Source organism: Bison bison, unplaced genomic scaffold (assembly GCF_000754665.1).
Source record: "Bison bison bison isolate TAMUID 2011002044 unplaced genomic scaffold, Bison_UMD1.0 scf7180017864468, whole genome shotgun sequence".
Taxonomy (NCBI): Eukaryota; Metazoa; Chordata; class Mammalia; order Artiodactyla; family Bovidae; genus Bison; species Bison bison.
Genome location: NW_011495029.1, coordinates 2,972,377 through 2,992,479, shown reverse-complemented (window position 1 = coordinate 2,992,479; position 20,103 = coordinate 2,972,377). Strand labels below are relative to the sequence as shown.

Genomic DNA, 20,103 nt, shown 5'->3' with positions numbered 1-20,103 from the left:
TCCTATTCCTTTGTTTTAAATTATGTAATATAGTTCCTTACACTTACTAAATTTAGATTACTTAAAGGAACTTAGGCATTGAACTCATACAGCTAATCAACCAGAAAGATTCACAGTGCACTGTATTCGTTGTACAACAGTGAAACACCCTGCCACCTTCTTGTTTTGCTCTTGCATAGCTGTATGTGCCTTCTTTCACACATCCTTCTCTTTAGCCATCTGCTGATGCTTGTTTGGTTTTCTTGGCTGTTTCCCAGTGTATTATGCATAAAAGGTATGAGAGAACAACAAAAAAAAAGCACAAAACGGTTGAGTTTATTGCTTTCTATTGTTTACTAAAAAAGTAAATGTAAAGTTATAAAGATATCATATAACCATTAATTTCATAGTCACCTCTCAGCCAAAAAAGAAGTCATTGGTATACTCTCCATATCACAAATTTAAAGTTTTTGTAAACTGTACATATAAGAGCCAAATTTGTTTTGGCTATGCTCATTACTAGAGTATAGATGTCCTCTTTTCTTTCTTTCTTTTTTTTTTTTTTTGGTATATACATTATTTTTATGTCACTTCAGTGTGTCCAATTCACAAATCAAGTGTTCTTTAGGGGGACTGCTTCCTGAGCTGAGCTTCTCATGTAACCTCCATTGTCAGTGAATGTTCTTGAAAGATGGGCTAGGTTAGATTGTTACTCTTAAACTAATTATTTAAAAGAAACTTTGATAACTTCAAATATTTGCATTTATATGATTTAAAATTTTATATGAAATTATATGCATTTACTTTGCAGGATAATGGTTTAGAGCAGGACAGTTGTTTTAATGAAACCTGCTTTTGGTGGATATATAATTGGTACATTTTTTAGTTTAAGGATATATGCTTTCCTCATGTTAAGGACGTTTTGCTGCTCCGATGCTGTTCATCTAGTCCATTTTTGCTCTAAATTGAGTTTCACCTCCTAGTCCTTCATTGCACTTAAGATTTTGTCTTATTAACAATGGAAAATCAGCCTATGATCAGTTTGAGTCATAAGAACTGAAATTAGAAATTTAGGGTAGGAATAGATACCCAATGTGGATGTTGTTTAATTCATCTTAAATACCTATTCTGACTTTCCAGGAAGTCCCAGCTCCACCACTATTGGTAGGATTCTGTAAAACAAACAAACAAAAAGTATAGTATAGTCATTTACTCTGAGTAGGTGTTTATGGAATAAGCCATTATGATCCGAGAATCAGTTAAACATAAATTTTTTTCTCTTTTTATGCACTACTTGACATCAAAAGCAAAAAGAGGTAAGTTGGCTATAAACCTGAGTGAACCTTATTTTCTTTAATAGATTTATTTCTGAAAGAGCTTTGCTTCAATTTTCTACAAATAAGTACTTTTACATTAGGAAGCTTGCTATTGTAGATCTTTAATCTTTTCTTTGAAAGCTGAATAAGCACCTTCTGTAAACTTGGGTTTTAAAAATATTTAATATTTAAACATACTGCTTTTCCTTTAACCAAGTTATACATATGGTTTAATTTTCTTGTGAGGAACTTTGGTTTAGTTTTGGGGTTTCTGGGTTGTCCCCCTCCTCAAATATGGAGGATTACATGTTATAAGTAGTTCTTCTTTACTTAAAAAAAAAAAGCCAAGAAACAACTGATATTGGTGAAAATCTATAATTTTCTCATCCATTGCTTTACAGAAGAGGATGCCCTGAACCTCTCAGAATATTTTCTAGTGTGATTTTTGTGTGTGTGTGTGTGTGTGTGTTATTTTTTTAAATTAATTTATTTTTTGTTGAAGGATAATTACTTTACAGAATTTTGCTGTTTTCTGTCAAACCTCAACATGAATCAGCCATAGGCATACATATATCCCTTCCCTTTTGAAACTCCCTCCCATCTCCTTCCCCATCCCACCCCTCTAGGTTGATACAGAACCCCTATTTTTTTGAAATGACTATAAAATAAGAAAATCAAACACATTTTACTGAGTGGTGTCTCATATATTTTTCTTGTTTGGGATATATTTTCACTTGATTTTTTAGTGGGCTCTTGTTTGTAGTTTAACTTATTTCTCTCATTTCTTTTTGATGATGAATTAATTCTGACATTTCAAAGGAATAGATGGTCTTCATCTGATACATGCTGTTATTGAGATTGTTTAATGAGAACAGACCATCACACCATCCTGAGTTAACTTTGTACCAGCTGACACTGTTCTTGAGAAGGTCATTTCTGAACAAAGTTATTTTCTAAAAGGTACTTAATTGATGTAAGAATCTGGAAGCAAAATGTACTTTTACCTCTTGGTGCCACTGTATTTAATTACCCTCTTCCCCTTTATCTTCCATGTCTTCCTACATAGGCTCATGCTCATGGTTTAATTGTAAGTTATTCAGAAGCAGAAAGTTGACAATACCGCAGGGCATTTTTATATTTCTCTTTTTCAAGGTTCAAAATAAATATAGATTTATTAATACTGCTTTGTTTTATCAGCTAGTCATGTGATATTCCTCAGGACAGCAAGTGGAAAGCTGTGTGAAAGTTTTTGTCTACTCTATAATCACTGAAATGCCTATAAATGTTCCCTGTCTTTAGCAAATCATGCTCTGATTCTGTATTGTTGAAGACAATTTTAATGCTTGTCCCCTAAGCATGATAACCTATGCACAGTTGTCATTTATATGAAGGCAGAGCCAGATGTTTTAAAGAGTCATATGTTTTTAAAGATCATATTTTTTCACTGTCTATACTGAAATATTTTTACGTGTTTCAACAATTCTGCTTTTTTCCCTGGAAATTTTTAATGAATAATGATTGTCTCTAACTATAATAAGGGTATAAACAAATAAGGGGATTTGCTGTGTTAAACACTGATGTAAAGTTAAGGCTGAAGTGACTGGTGACATAAATTGTAGACTACACTCCTGAGTAGCCGGAAACTATGTAATTGTTTTATTTGTGGGTACTTCCAGAGAAATTCATGTGATATATTTGGCAAAAAGGGATGAGATAGCCAACTCTATGTGTTTGATTATAAAATGTTAAAAGCTGTTCACAGCTATCCATTTTTACTAGTGCTGATGTACCATTAAGTTCATCATTGGATTTTTTAAAGTATTTCAACTTTTCCTATCTACTGTTTATATTCATGTAAATGTTTCTATCTCACGCTCTCATTATTTTTCTTTATATAATGTTTCTATCTTAATTTTTTCTTAAATTCTCTACTGGATATGTCTGTTTTTTCAGTTTATGTGTATAGGCATCCATAGGACTACTTAAGTGTTCAAGTTACTACTACAAGAAGAATGTTTTTTGATGCTTTTTCCCATTTACTTTTCTGTTTATTCACTAACACACTATTACTCATTTCATAGATTTAGTGAGGAATAATTTAGTATCGATGTTATTTGACCTATTTTATATAATAGCAATTATAATTTCAAGATTTATACATCAAAGTCTTAAAATTTATTAAAGAATCATTAATCACCTAATATCACTAAACTAGCATTAAAATCTTTGTTGGAGAGTATTTTCTCTTTCCTATTCCTTTTGTTAGGAGGATGTTATGATGATGACAGGAATGTCTAAATTGTACTCTTTCTTTCTCAAGTCAACCCATCACACAATGACATTGATAATGTAACTAATAAACAAATCTAGTGATCCTTTAGGGAAGGCAAAGTCAGTATATTAGCAGGTATTCTGCATCACATGCAAATTCTCAAAGTAAAGGACTGTGGGAAAACAAAGAATTATAAGGCAGGGTCTTCTTTGTCAACTGCATAGCATGACTGAAGAATTCAGATACACTGCAAGGAAAACAGTGTTCAAAAGCTGAAGACAATGAGATAAGTACTATTGGAGTTTAGAGGAAGCAGACACTTCCTTCTGGGGTGGTCAGGAGTAAAAACTGAAACTTGTTAGTTCTGAACAGTCCAAGAGAAGAAAAGAACATTTTAGATGAATGTAATAAAAGGAGCAAAGACTTGCTGAAATGATTTTATCATACGGTCTATTTTGGCCTTTTAATTTCTGTTTTAATGGCAGTGACTTTGTTTCTTGAAACTGAAAATCTCAAGGTCATCTTGACTTCTCCTTTTGGCCCCTCGTGTGTTATTCGATGACCAGTTCTTACCCATGGGCCCTGGGCTTCATGCTTTCACAAACATCCTCTCACCTGATCTGCAGGATTGATATTTAATGTCCTCACTTAACAGAAAAGCTGAGGCTAGGACTGAATTCACTTCTTCAATGTCCCTCACCTACTGGTTTGTGGAGCAGGGAGTCTAAACATTAAGATCTTTCTGATGGACCTACATCTTATGCTGATACGGAGGAAAGTTGAAGAGCACAGAAGAGAAAGAATAAAGAGGAAGGCAAAGAGACCATAAAAAAAAATTGCTGCAGAAGCATCGCTGGGCAATGGAAGGAAATTGTGATGTACCCATTATCCAGTCCCGTGGATTACTGTGTAAAACCCTCATTTAAGAGCTGAGTATGTGCATAAGTATATCAGTAATTAATTGTGAAGAATACCTTTGTGCTATTATCCACAAATATTCAGAGTTCCTGAGTTGGGAGACTAAAAACATACGATATGCAAGTTTTATGTCTCTACCTTGGTACACAATGCATAAAAATTTGTATTTTCTACCAACTCAAAGTTCACATTCTATCATCAATTTTGTTTTCTCCAGGACTGATTTGATCACTTTAACTTCACTCTACTTTGATTTTTGCTAAAAAGAAAGTCAGCTGAAATTGGAGTATGGATTTTCATTTAGAATTTGTGCTTGTGTATATCTTTTCCTGTGAGTTTCCTTGAATTAAAAAATATTTATTTCAACCCTTCACCTGCTTAGAGTTGAGAAGAATCAAGGTCATGACTGTCACATTTTCTAACTTGAGAGGAAAAATAAAAGGAAGAGGAAGTTGATATGGTAGATGACAGAATAGGACCTAAGAGATGCACCAGGTAGGAAGAAGTAAAACTTATTAGAAATTAACATAAAGTTAAAAGTATATAAAATATTGCATTGGAATTCCTGACACTGTAAGTACAGAATGGAGGAGATATGACCTGATAGCACCATCTTCAAACAAAGTAAGCTCATGTGAAGTTGGCAGTCTGATGTTGCTGCCCAAAAAATGTCATGCAGGCTTCTGTTTTGTTTTGTTTTTAAATAGAATCAGAATGTCTCAGGTGAGGCAGGATGCTACCACCCTAGTCAAGCTGTTACATCTTACTGTGCATGGTTTCCTCTCTGAGCACCTCAGTTTTAGAAGATTGTACACAACCTGGAGCATGGTCAGAGAGCAAAGAGGAGGGTATCGGAGGTTATGTCCTCTGAGGAAGAACTTGAATTATTTAGCCTGAGGAAAACTCAGGAGATAGAAATCATTGCAGGGGAAAGTATGAAGCATCTGACACAGTGTATGGTCATGAGGGAAGGAGATGTGGTATTGAAAATACCTCATGAAATAGCAAGGATGCATTAATTCTCAAGTCAGGAAAACCAGGCACTGGAGTGCAGGCCATTCTGTAGGAAACTGCCAGCCACAAGCAGCTGCTGCTCTGCCCCCATCAGAATATCCTGGCTGTAGGAAGCCACCCCTGAAGCTGCACAATGTCCTTACCAACTCCTCTCACTGCCATCTGAGGCACACATGGGGCCAAAAACATAGAGGTGTTCCTAGCCTCCTTCGTCGAGAGGCCCTCCCAAACAGTCAGTGGGCTCATGGACTCCCAAAGGTATTGACTTTTAGAAAATTGGTTGGTGTTCTAAACTGCATGAAAGAGTTTAAAAATGGTAGATACCTCAAGGAAAACCATATGACAAGACTTTCCTTCCTGCCAATGAAATTCGCCACTTTCAGCCACCTCTTTATAGAAACTAGATATTATCCTCATTCTTGTACCTTTTATCTTTCTTTGTGTTTTTGAGGTAACTAGCTGCCTTCAAATTACTGTCAATTGTCTAATGAAGTTCTTATGTTTCTTTGGCAATATGGGTCTGATATTTTCTAGAGGTTGGTGGTGTTCAGTTGCCAAGTCGTGTCCAACTCTTCGCGACCCCATGGACTGCAGCATGCCAGGCTTCCCTTTCTCTCACCCTCTCCCAGAGTTTGCCCAAGTTCATGTCCCTTGAATCGGTGATGCCAGAGGTATCTAGAGGTATTTCTAGAGGTAGCTGGCATCAATCAGAGAGACAACCAGAGTAGTGAGTATAGAGGTAGCTGGCATCAATCAGAGAGACAACCAGAGTAGTGAGTAGAAAATAAGCCTTAACATCAGAAAAATCTATATCTTTGCTCAGCCGCTTCCTAGCAGGTGGTCATGTATTAACTAAATCAATGAATGTTTGTGGAGAACCTACCATGATGCCAAGTTCTGTATTTGTTTTTGGTGGTAGAGATCATGAAAAATGTAAAGAAAAAATAGTTCTCAGTAGATAAGAGATTTCAATATAGTCCCATAGATCAAAAATACTTACTTTCCTCATGATAGGAATAGTGAAAATAACAACTGCAGAGTGTTGCTAAGATTTAAAACTTATATACAGTTCCTAGGAGAAGTAACATCATACTGATTCATGAAATAATTTCCTTCCTTCCTTCTCCCCTTTTCTATCTTCCTTTCTACTGGAGGCTTTGTTTATGGAGGAATGTCAAATAAGTTCATATGTATATCAGGACATATAGACGTGTTAAACAATAATATCCCTTATTCATCTCTACCCTTGAGGCACTAACAATCTCTTCAGTTTTGTGACATTTCTCAGGCCTATAGCCTTATAATGTAAATGTTCAGTGTTATCAAATTCTGGGCATTTCAAGTAAACACTTTAATTTTGTAAAATATTGTATTACTATTAGTAGAGGCCATAAACAGCTTATAGTTGCTAAATTCTTTAACTAATTTCTTTTCTAGGTGTACAACCTAGATATCACAACCTCTAAGAAGCATTTCCTGACTACTTAGATTAGTGAATTGTTTCTGCTCTGAGAGCCCAACTTTTCCCTATCATGGGGAACAATGCAATGAAGTGTCTCAAAATATAACTCAGCCCTTGGATCATTCAATCCTGGATTCAAATTCCAGCTCCACCTCTTAGTGAACTTTGGCAAGTTATTTAACCTGTTTCTCCCCGTTTTGTAATCCACAAATTGTGGTTAATAAAACACGGTTAAAGGAGAGCACACATATTAAGCACCCACACAGTGCCTGGTGCATGGTAGGCAATGAATGAGTACTACCAGGTGCTGCCACCACCACTCCATCTCATCATCATCATCGTCATCATGACACTTTATTTTGTTTGTTGAATGTGCTTGTCTTTCTCAATTGACCAGGGACCATATCTTCTGTTTTCCTTTTATCTCTACCACCTAACAGTTGCAGACACACAATGGGAGTTTAGTAACTAAATTGCTGAATGGTTGAAACAAATTCTGGTGGCCCCCGATGACAGCAGTGACTTGCGATGTTCTGAGACTCCTCCTCCTTAAATCACATAATTCTAATCTTCTGTGCCCTCAAAAGCAATGAGGTGAGGCCTAGTTCCTTTGTGAATAGGTCTACCAGAGTAGAACCTACAAAGAACACATGAGATCATGTAAAGCCCACAGCATCTCATAGCTGAAAGGGATTTTCTCAACCTCCCAACCTCCCCTTTCATTTTCAAAGTACATGCTAAACACACATTGCTGTTCAACTGGGTTAGCAGAGTCCACGATTGGAGGATTGTTGATCACAGAAGAGGAATTCAGAAGACAATTGAGTCAGAGCAATTAATTATTTTTCAGATTTCTTTTTAAAATCTTTTACCACCTTATCTATGGAATTTGTTTTTAATTCTTTAAGTATAACACTTAGCTAAGTACTTGTAAATAATAAATGCAAAATAATAATTAGCTGGAGGCAATATAATTTCTAAAGAGGGGAAAACTTATAATCACTACAAATGTAAGAAATATCCACCACATATCAAACAGTTCATTAAGAGGGTGCATTGTGGTCCTGCTTGCCTGTTTTCTGAATTTCATCACAAAGTATATTTCAAATGAACAAAAGTCTGTGACTGTATTAACTAAAAAAAAAAAAAGGAAAATCTTACAGAAATAAGAGATAGAATTTAAACCATTTAAAAACTCTAATTCTGAGGCTTGCCATTCCACAGATGAAGAGCTGGCAATAGGAAAAAGCAAGCTAGACTCCCAAGTGTTCGTATTTGTTTATTGCCTTTACTCAAATGTAACATAAGAGGGCAGCATACATCTGTTTAACTTAGGTCTGCTGGCGAGATTAAAATAGTTGTCTAAATTTGTACAACTTTGTCTAAAATTATCCTTTATCATGGCTATTGAAAAAAATGAAAAGCGCATAAAGGAATTCATCCTTTAAGACTCCTGAGTTTCTACAAAAGGGAATCATTGAGCTAATCAAGCTGCAAAATGGAAAAACAAAGACTTAAAGAAAAAAATGAAAAGAATTTGCCAAAGCTAAGAAAATGGAAATATTTGTTATATTTGAAAGACTTTTACTGAGTATGATAATCTGAACAACAGCTACTCAACTAATCAGATATACTCCCTATTAAAAAACAGTAATTAATAAGTTACTCTGGAACCAAGACCAGTTTATGAAAAGGTCCTCTCTCTTCAGTGATGTTCTCTTGAATGAATTTAAATCAAGCCTATCTTATTTTCTACTTTCCATCACAGACATTTAGTGTATTTGCAATGTCTTCTATAAAAGCATCATGAATTTTGATATTTCCGAGTTATACAAGCAAGTTTTGTTGTAATAGAGAATATATTGACTTTAGAACAAGTAGTGCTTAGATTCAAGCCTTTGAATGTAAATTTCAGTAAAAGCTCATTAATTCAAGACTTTAAATCCAGAATTTGTAATTAATTTGGCTTAACTATTACCTATATAACATATAGGGAAAGATACATAGTCTAAGCAATTAGTAAGAAGAAATTCTGCAATTAAAAATAATTGAAAGTTTTTGTTCTAATTTGAACTTTTTCTGCAAAATCTTTTTGCAGAAATATAATGTATGCATTTCTAACTAGCTTAACAGGTGATTATAGTACATCAGCAAACAGACTGCTCTTTGATTATTTCAGAACACAGTCTTTCTTGGAGTAGATAAGTAACATAACTGATCAGCTAAAGAATGAACTTTTAACAGCTAGTGATTTGTCAACCTAATGTGAGTTATGTGATTTTCAGAAGACAAAAATAAAAGACTTATCATTCAGATTAGCTTTCTCCATCAATCCAAGTAACTAACAACTTAATATAATAAAATAAACATTCTAAGACTTCTAACTAATAAGTCTTACTTTTGGTAAATAAAATCTATTTTCAGAAAACTGTGAAGCTAATTTTCTTCTCAGATATCCTTCTGTTAATCATAGAAAAGTGTGTATTGCATGCTTTTCTCAATATACCTGTGTGTCCAAATACAAAGTCAACTATCTGAATATAAAACATTTTGGAATAGCAAATCTAAATGCTAAGCAAGTAACTACCACCATGTTCAAGTTTAGAACTTGAGGATCTTTCATTATGTTAATACATCTTTTATTTTTAGATGTAACCAAGCATCAAATATGAATGGCTGTGTATGTCCTAATGTACTTGAGAAATTTCACTACTAATTTTTTTTCACTAATTTTTAAATACTGTGTTTAATTAAGGAAAAAGCCTTGTCTTCTCTATTGGCATCATTCAGGGGAAAAAAGCTTAATTCAGATGTTTCTGTGTGACTACACATTCCTCACTAAATCTCTCAGGCAACTGCCTAAGTTACTGTTACTAACACGTTGCTCTGCCATCTCTGTATACATGTCTAATTTATCAGTTTCTTATAGATTGTCAGCAGCCTGCTGCCTCCGTACCGCCACAGTGCTCACAACTAGCCGGGAGGCAAGACTGCCCAGCTGTCAGGTAAATTCAGACGTCCTTACTTTCCCACCCAGCCGCATGTCAGTTCCACAGACCCCAAGCTCTCCTTTCCCACATGATGACTTCTTATATATAATTATACTTGCCACATTTTATTTCAAACATGGACTATACAAACACACATTGGATTCCTGAAGTTCACATGTGCCCACTGAAAATACAAGAGAGCTAGAATTTATTTTACTGGTCACTAACAGGTAGACTACAGGCTGCCTTCAGCTTCCTTCTGTGAGTAAATCCTTGGATTAGTCCAGGGTTTCATTACCTTTCAAAACATAAAACCTTGAGTTGTTTGTCTTTTGCTTTAGAATATATTACTCAGGCAAACAATTAGGAAAGTATAAAGCATATCTAATGTCTGTTCCAAGACAACTTTACGAAAGTGTTTCCGTTTTCTGTCCACTCAGTACTCTCAGTGAAACTGAAATCGAAAGATGAAGAGAACCTTGTAATTGGCATTCAAAAAAGAATATTTTCAGTGATAGTGCCTTTATGTAAGATTCACTAAACAATTTTAAAGGCAAATCTACAGACTCCCTGGATGGTAACCTCGAGAGTAAGCTAAACAATTTCTATTCCAATGAAAGCATTGCAAATACATCATGAATTTACTTTCATGGTAAATTTCATGGTCAAACTTTGACACAAGCATCAGAGCACCCCATCAAGACCTAAACATTTTCTTGAAATCCTTCATCTCCAGTTATTTGCCTCTGATGGTATCTAGTTTTTATAATCTGGCTGTGGCTTTTATAGCCTGCTTGTTGTTCTCTCCTTATTTTAATATGACTGTTGCTCTTCTCCCAGGGCAAGGCTTCTTTTGAGTAAGGGCAGGCCCAGACGTACTTCCATGTGTGTCTGAGGAGTAGACATCAGTAGCAGGCTGCATGTTGGTCAAGGGTTAGAGCTGAGAGCTGCAGATGCTTTCCACAAGCAGCAGCAGCCAAAGCCCCAGTGTGACTCGGTCTCTGAGGCAGTTGGGCAGCCAGCTATTTAAGTGGAACATCAAGTTAGCAGGAGAAAGTATGTGATTAAATAGGCCCCAAGCCAGTGTCTTCCAACTGATGTCTCGGCCTGCTGTTCCCACCCCTTCCAGCAACAAGGTTTTTACTTCAGGAAAGTTCTTCACTAACATACAAATGCTATTTAATAACAGCAGCCAACTGTAGAGCAATTTCAATTACTAAGTAACTGAATATAATTATAAATGTTCAAATCCATCTCAGTGGGATTCTCTGTTTGTAAGGCAGAAGAACATGGGCTCTAAACTTAGTCATTCTCCGAAAAGCACCTTCACCCCACCCAAGGCTGGGGTAGTGCCAGGAGCACGACAGAAGTTCAGTGAGTGAATGAATTCTGCAGTCACATTATCTGGGTTTGGTTCCCACTTCTAATACCTACTGGCTGTGTAATCTTGGAAGTTGCTTTTGCTGGCTAAGATTCCATTTCTTTACTTGTAAAGTGAGAAAGAGAATGGATATTGGGAGGATTCAGGGAGGCACAGGCCTGGCCTACAGTGTGTTCTCAATATCTTTAATTACTACTAACCAGTCTTAGTACCTAACCATTTCTCAAGACAGAAATCTGCAATCTCTCATAATCTCTCTAACTTGCTTGGGCAGAGTGGAGAAAGCTACTGTTTTAAGTGTTTCAGTTAGATAAGAAATGGAAAGGCTAATGAGGAATCTTTCTAAGTTTAATTTTACTTCACCTTGCTTCTTTTTCTTTTTTTTGAGAACCAGTTTGACTAAATGATTAGAACTTATTATGATTAAGTGATTATGATTATTATGATTAAATTATTTGATTAGAATTTATCAAATACAGTATTTATATTCAAGAAGTGATTCCTTAATCTGTAAGCCAAAAATATGCCTCTGTCACATAAAATACACAGTACAATTATATTTTGTGCAAATTAAAAATAGTAATAGTATAATATGAAATATTTGTAACCTGTCACTTTAAGAAATCAGAAATAATGAAAAAGAATTTTAATTATCATGAACAACATAATGTGTTGGGCCAAGTGAGCTGTAACCTGTGTGTGAATGTGAAGTTGCTCAGTCGTGTCCGACTCTTTGCCACCCCATGGACTGTAGCCTACCAGGGATTTTCCAGGCAAGAATACTGGAGTGGGTTGCCACTTCTTTCTTTAGGAGATCTTCCCAACCCAGGGATTGAACCCTAGTCTCCCGTATTGTAGGCAGACGCTTTACCGTATGATACACTGGGGAAGTCGCTGCCACTGTACACCTCACCAGGTCAAACAGAAATGCTTGCCTTCCTTTATACAGAAGATTATTGAACTCCATGGGTCTTCAAACACTTATCCCTCTTGTATGATGTGACCACCTTATGCTACTTGCCATAACTTATGCTGAATAATATGTTTCCTTCCCTAAAAAGAAGCTTGTTTTAGATCATGCAAACTTAACAGAAAGAAACTCAGGTCCATGGGAAAGTCTGCCTTTCTATTTCCAGGTCATCTGAGGATGGGGGAAACATCCTGCCATGCAGTATTTTCTTAGTCCTCGTGTTGAACCTCTAGCTCTCCCATGTTTACTTACCACATTTTAAAAATAGATAAGAAAAATCGTTTTTATCACTGGTTATCCTAACAAGTGCAGAAGAGTATATCTCCATTTAAACTACATTTATAAGAGTTCAAAGATTTTTGGGAGAGAGACCCGAAGTAGAGTAGTATTGTACATAATTATGATTTTGTATTAAAACTCAAGAGATATACATGAAAAAGCAAAGATAAAACTGTTAATGCTAATTTTTAATGACTTGAATGATTATATTAGCTTTATGATTAAGTTAATAAATAACAATAATAAACCTAGAATAGCTTTCTCAAATAACACTCCTGGCAGAAATTATTCTGTGGTACTGAGTTCCAAAGTATAAAGGAAAAAAGCAAAGTTTTAGAAAAATGCCAGTCTTTTTCAATTGAAAAAATTCCCCATAATGTGATTTTCCCCCATTAGTCACATTTTAAAAGTTCTGAACCCAAATGTATTTGTAATATTACCTTAGAAAATTCAATGATTTTGCATCCTTATGCTGCAATATTATTCATCAAGCCGTTGATGAGCCTGAGCATTTCTGTGTTCATTTAAACTAGAGGCTCTCAGAAGTGGTCATGTGGGAACAACCATATGCATCATATAGTTACTCTTCAGTCATCTTTATACCACCAAGCTAAAACAGGTAGAGGGAACCCTTACAGCAAATTAGACTTCCACAGGCAAATTAGTTCTACTGAATCTGGATCTACTTGAGAACTGTGGAATCCTCAGAAGCCTTGGTTCAGTAGGTCCATGTCCCCAGGACCTTGTTAGAAATGCAGTTTCTCAGGTCCCACCTCAAACCTATTGTATCAGAATCACTCCCAGGTAATTGCTATATAATCATTAAATTTTGAAAAGAACTAATCTTGCAACTAACCCAGAGACCTAGGGGAATGACTGGGTGCAGAAATTGAAAACAGTGACTGGCGGGAAGGAGTTCATATGTTGTTTCCCTAACATGTTTCATTTTTCTTCTGGGTTGTTTTTTTTTTTTTTTTTAATCTACAGTTGTCCTGGCATGCTTTAGATTTAGGCCATTTTCTGTGCAAAATTCCTGTGAAAATAATGTCTGTCGAACCGTTACCATTGTGCATAGCCCCTTGCTAATCTGTCTCTCGCTGACATGCTTGTTTCTCATTTGCAGTCCTGACGTAGCTCTGCCTGATGAGCAGCCACATTCCAGCTCGCAGTGCGCCCCTCTCCACTGTCTCTCCAAGCCTCCTTACCCCTAGTCTTCATCTCCCGCGGACAAACACTTGTGGTGAACGTTTCGTAGCCATACACAGGATACTGCCCAAGATCCAGCGGCTGGTTTCTTCTCGTTGGTTAGATGTTTGATTGCATTAATGGCCATCATTTTGGAAGATAAGAGGAAGTTGGGAAGAATAACACAAAGCACAGACTCCAGTGTAGCAAAATGCTTTATGGTTTCTCTAAATCACAGATAAACTTCTGTAATCAAATGGCTACAGTTAAATTAAATCAAAATAAAATGAAACAGGAAATATGTATCTCAGATGGCTGGCTTTACCTCGATAGCATAAGAGAGACCTAAGACAATGTAAAATACATATATTGTAAAATCATCTTTCCTTATACTTCAATTTCAGCTATAGAAGTTAATTCTAATTTTTTGGTCATTGATATTTATTTTGTACTTTACTTGCCACATATATATGTCTGTAAAAATCATTTCTGTGAGAGGTGAACATCATTTATTTTAAGATATGCATAATATGCTCAATTAAGTATGAGTTTTAATTTAGTTTGAAATCTGGAATTGGCCAGACTGGTCATTTTTCTTGCACAAAATGATAAACGAGGTGCATCGGAATGTTAACGATAACTGTATTTTGCTGCTACACTGATACTGTTTATGCACTTACTTTCTAATCAGTAGCTCATTGACCGCTGGGTTGTTTTTGTTTTGTTTTTTAACTCGAATTCGTCATTGGACGTTATTAAGTAAATCTGAAAAAGAGACTATGTTATGGTTCATTGACTTATTCAACTTTTGACGGCATCTTTAATTTTTTTTAACGGCAGATAAGTAGACGCACTGGTGCTGCTCCTTTGTGTGTGTGTGTGAGCATATGTAATAACGTTAAAGAAGGCTAAATAACATGATGGGAAAAAATGGTGTGTTTATTTAATGACCAGAATTTTTTTTTTACTTCTCCCAAATTCAGGGTTCTATTAGGAGTCTTTCCTGCTATAAGATATCAAGTATAAATGGGAAATATATACATATACAGATGTAACTTAGCCTTTGGTTAATTAACTTACCCAGAAAGTGTTCAAATTTTGATTAAAATTGTATGTTCTGTTGTTGTTAGTTTTTCTCATAATGAATCTTCCTTGCCAAAAAAACAAGAGGTAATAAACCTTAGCTCATTGTCTACTTTTGACAAACACTCAGGTGCCTACAATCATTATATTATATTGAGATACTTCATGTTCCTAGTTAATTTACAGATTCTGCTGGGTAACTTTTATGACTTAATTTAAGGCAGTGGATTTTCACAGCAAAATTTATTTTGCACATAATCTGACAAACAAGGAAAACAGCTAATTGAGCTGAAAGGTCTAATACTCTTGGGCTCCTTATATCAAGTGCTGCCCACACACCTGCTCCTAGCCCTGATTCCTTGTCTAGTCAGGTAGCCTTAACTTGTTTAAATCCATAATGGTTTGACCTTTTCCTGTAATGATATCTGTAACTTCTCTTTAAAACAAAAGCAATCCTCACTGTTAACAAAAGATAGTTAACAATGCAGGGCTTTAATAATGACGACCCAGTAGGAGTCACTCAGCTGACTGCGTGGAGGTATCGGAGCACTGGTAGGGTGACCCATCAAAGGTGCCAGCCAGTCGGCAAGTCTTAAAGCACAGAGCAGGAGCTCTATCAGTCATACACCTTTTAAGTAGAGGTCACTATTACCAAAGCCACCAAGAGATTTTGAGTTCCTTACATGTGTGCTATTTTCAACAGTGTCATTTATTATGCAACTTGCAGTAGCTGAAAATCTTTATCCAAATAGAGATTCAGGTTAAAATATGGGAAAAGAAACAAATCTTCATAAAGCCCTGATCATGGCAACCTAACCTTTTGCTCTTTCCACCTGCACTGACTTGCTGTTCCTAAACATTTTCTTTATTTTGTTGGTGTTGTATCTGCCTGGTACTAGTCTTAGTGAGACAGCATGGATTTATTCGAGTTCAATTAAAGGAAGCTCCCCAACCCCTGCCCCTGCTTTTTTTTTTCAAGTATCATGTGTTTGGACCTGAAAAGTGGCATAGCTGCCAAGTTGACTTTTAATAAAAACTGTGCCTGGGGGAAAATATGCCTTTTTAAAAAGTACCTCAGAACATTTTCCTATTTTGCCTCCTCAGTTTCATTGGTGGTACAGGGAATTCAGCAGTAAGTATCGTCTGTGTGTAACTACAGGGCATTCGTGCTTCCCCACTCTGTATTTGTGACCAGCTGAAAAGCTGGGTCCTAGACAAAACATTTATTTCTTCCAATAAAAGTTTATCATTAATCCTATTACATACTAGTTTTGTTTCAATTCATTATATTAATAGAGTGGGAAATGCTTGTTTTGAAATAGCAATTCTATAAAAATATTAATTTTAGCAAATTTTGCCAAAAAGATATAGAAATTTGGAAATAAATTTCTCATTTTCAGCACAAAAATAGATAATAGTCCCTAAGAGAATTCCATGTATTTAAATTGTGGCATCACTTAGTATAGTTTAAACTGAGCCATATCTATATTTGTTTATAGGCATTTAAAATGACCAAATATGTGTAGCATTGATAAAAATCAGTACCTGTAAACATCAGGATTTAAAAGGAAATTGGAAAACTGAAGAACTAGTGAAAATAAAAAAAGAATGAATCTCAGTAAGGCTACTTGAAGACAGACTTGGGGTAGAAAAATCAACTATAGAACTATAATGAAAATACTGGCTAATTATTACAAACACAGTGGGCAAAGATTAAAAATAACTAGCAAGACTTTAAAAAGTAAGCACAATTACCATACTGGAAAGACTAGAATTCAGAAATGCTTTCCTATTGAGAATTTTTCCTAGGTAAAAAAATAAAAAGGAGCAATAAATTGCCTTTGGTCTGGGTGCACAGGGGTATACAGGACCCTAGAATTAATCTTTCCAATCAATTCATGATTCATCAGATCCTTTTTTCATATCCAGTTCTGTTTCAATAAGAAGAATTTGGAGGATGTGGAGAAAATGGAAAGTTATTAAATAATTAAGAAAAGACCTATTTATAAAGATTATACGTTAGCTTAAAGAAGAAGAGGTATGTAGTGATCTTCAAGAAAAGTTAATAAGGGATAGGCACCCACTATGGCTACTACTAAGTCTAGAATAAGAAAAACAATCATCACTGTGAAGCATTTATATTCACTCTGGGAAAGAGATTTTTAACAGTAGGAAATTTGTCAGTGAAATTGATATTCATAAGGAAGATTTGTTTTTTAAGAATTAAATATTATTGGTTGAGAATTAAATATTATTGATTGTCTAGTAAGGATTAAGTTTTGTGGCAAGATATCTTATGATAATGTGTGATAATTCTGGGATTCCACAATTTTTTGCTGCTTTTATTTAAAACTTAAAAAGTACATTAAAGTTATACTGGTTAGACTTGAAATATTTTGTCCCTTAATAGGATAGCAATCTTAATTTTTCCAAAACATTTGGTGAAAAACAAAACAGAGTTGTTGGTGTTATTTTTCCTTCCAGCTATATTTCATAATATCTTTAAAGAATGTAGTAATTTTACTATAAAAAAGCCTCAATTGTCAGAGTCTAGAAAAACAAATGTCCTCAGGAATATTTCAGAAATAGGTATGCAACCCCTCAGGGGAACAAATGCCTCTCAAATTTTATCTTTTCTTAAAAGAATCTTCAATTTAAAATATTTGCTTTTCCCATGCTTTAGAAAATGTTCCTGTATTGATAGTCTTTCTGTTTCAAACAAGCATGAAACATCACTCAAATAAATCAACTACAAATGTGGACATTTTCTGATATTCTGCTTTAAATAAAGTCCTTATAATTCTCAATTGGAAATTATAAAATATGAAAAGGAAGACATGAAATATATTTTCTACTGGGTTAAGAATGGCAAATTATAATTAACCAGCCAAAAAACATAATCTGTATCTCAGAAAGACACACCATGGGAAGCTGATGGATTTCCACCAAGGAACTGTGCTGGTTCAACCCATGGAGGCCACTGCATTAATATCATAAAGAAGAACTAGACTCAAAAGGTACTCTTAGGATAAATTTTAAAAATTTGCCCTCCCTCCATGTTTTTTTTTTAATTTATAAACCAGAGTGATTTTAAATAGTCCTTATATTTAAGATTGCAAAAAATTTACAACATGTTTTCAGTAAAGAGAATATAATTCTTCAAAAAGCTATTAAATTGGAGATGTGATAGAAAGCATGATCAATGCTGATACTGATTAACAAGTTTTTACTTTAAAATCAATTTCTGTGGACATACAAGATCAATCTAACTCCCGAGTGATCTTTTCCATAATAATTGTTTGTAATAATGCCCCCACATGAATTGTATCTGTAATTTAATTCATCTTTATTTAAATGCCATTAACTACCACAGTATGTGGTATATGTATCCTGATTCTTTTTTGTTTACATCTGAAAAATGTCATCTAAACATCTCTTTTGTCCTTCTTACTCAAAGAATAACTTAAAAAAATATTCAGTATTAAGATATATTCCCCAATCAAGAATTTTCCATAAATAATATTCTGCTTACAAAGAAGAGCAGCAATTAACTGCCTTTAGTGTAAGGATGTGAGTGCATAGAAGTCTACTGTGTAAAATGTTGCATGAGATATTTCACATCATGTAAGCTTTCCCATATTCATAATACAAACACTATAGAAAGTCTTATTTCTCTTGTGACCTCTCGTTAGGAGCGTAAGGAGATTGTTAACCTGTATCTGGTCTCCTTCCCATATTGAAATGCATGGCTCTATTCCTCAGTGTATTTTTATCCCTTTCCTCTGGAGTTATTTAAAATTTGCCCTATTTAAACTGAAGCCTGGACAAACTGCAGAGCCAGATTATTTCCGTGATTGAAGTTTAATTGCTGTAGAACTTTGGTTGAGAATACATTTTAAACTTTTTTTTCTGTCAGAATTATTGTTATGGTTCTCTAATGAAAACACTGAGAAGTAAATCTGATGCTTTCTAGTGTGACTGTTTTTCTCTTTAAAAAGTCATTTTAAAACAAAGATCAGAGAACTATAAACAGAAATGTCACCATTTTGTTGATAAATCATTATTTGATGATAATGGAGACAAAGAATGAATTGTTTTGTTGTTTGACTTCAGAGATATGATTGTGCACCAAATCTTAGAGGAAGTAAATGATTTTAATATTATTGTCACCGTTTTTAGCTCAATGGTTTGACTGTTAGCATTGATTAAACAATTCCTTGAAAATATTTTATGACATCTTGGTAATCTACACAGTGTTTTTATTTGCATGAATATGCATATGTAATGAACCATACATAATTCTGGCATTGTATTTCTTCCCAGTATTAACACTTGTGTAATGTATGACCAACCCTGATTTGTATACTGTATGATTATTGTTGTAATGATCCTGCATTTAATTGCAATTTTGTTATTATCCCTTTCAGTGTTAAATGATGTAAAGTGTTTCCACTGAATAATGATACCATATGAAAACATGACTAAAAATCTGACCTAAGAAACTCTTTAGTAGCTAATTATTTTTTAAAATTCGAATTTCAAAGGAAACTTGTTCTTGAAGACAAATGTGTTTAAATCCAAACAGTTATTTTATGAATTCATTTTTGCTTGTCCTTTTAAAGGTTTTTGCTGTTGACAATCCTAAGTGACTGTCTCACGGGAGAATCCATACAATATGTGCTTGTATTTGTATTTGATCATGCACTCAATGGTTGGAAAAGGCACTACAGTGCTAAGAAGATAACTGAGGCCAATACATCAATTCTTTTATCTTGGTTTATGTTGCCAACTGAATATGGTTTAATGTATAACTCTTTCTAGTAAATAAACTGGTTATCTTTCATTCATTTCATCTATGCTACATTTTTATCAGTCTGAGCAGTTTTTCTGTATTTTATATTGATTTGTACTTACAAAAAAAGAAAAAACATTATGAATTTCTATGATTTATATATTTACTCAAAGTGAGCACTTATTCAAACTAAAAACTGAATGCTTTGCCTTGACATTTCTACACATTCTTATTAAGAAATGTGTATCAACTTTATCCATTTTCTCTTTTTCTTAATATCATCACTCCTACTTGTAATCTTTTCTAAGGTTATTTTGACAGGAGGATATGCTTAGCTGACTTAGATTAGAAACATACCAACATGAAGGAAATGCCTATTCCTAAGAAAGGAAATATTCTTTTAATGAAAGAAGAATGAAGTTTGTATACTTTATTTTGGGAGACAATGCTTTGTTCTCTTTC

The 20,103-nt window shown here is 34.6% G+C and overlaps 1 protein-coding gene across 4 annotated transcripts in view; it reads left to right on the top strand.

Moving 5' to 3' along the window:
* BICD1 (bicaudal D homolog 1 (Drosophila)) overlaps positions 1-19,697 on the top strand; it is a 255,657-nt gene extending 235,960 nt beyond the window's left edge. Inside the window, exons 9-10 of one of the 4 annotated variants that reach the window (XM_010860584.1) lie at positions 9,891-9,966; positions 13,705-19,697. In XM_010860584.1, coding sequence (XP_010858886.1) covers positions 9,891-9,966; positions 13,705-13,792 — 164 coding nt within the window. In that variant the 3' untranslated portion in view covers positions 13,793-19,697. The remainder of the gene's footprint in view (positions 1-9,890; positions 9,967-13,704) is intronic. The other 3 variants (XM_010860581.1, XM_010860580.1, XM_010860583.1) reach the window with 3 other exon arrangements.
* Positions 19,698-20,103: the final 406 nt, after the last annotated feature.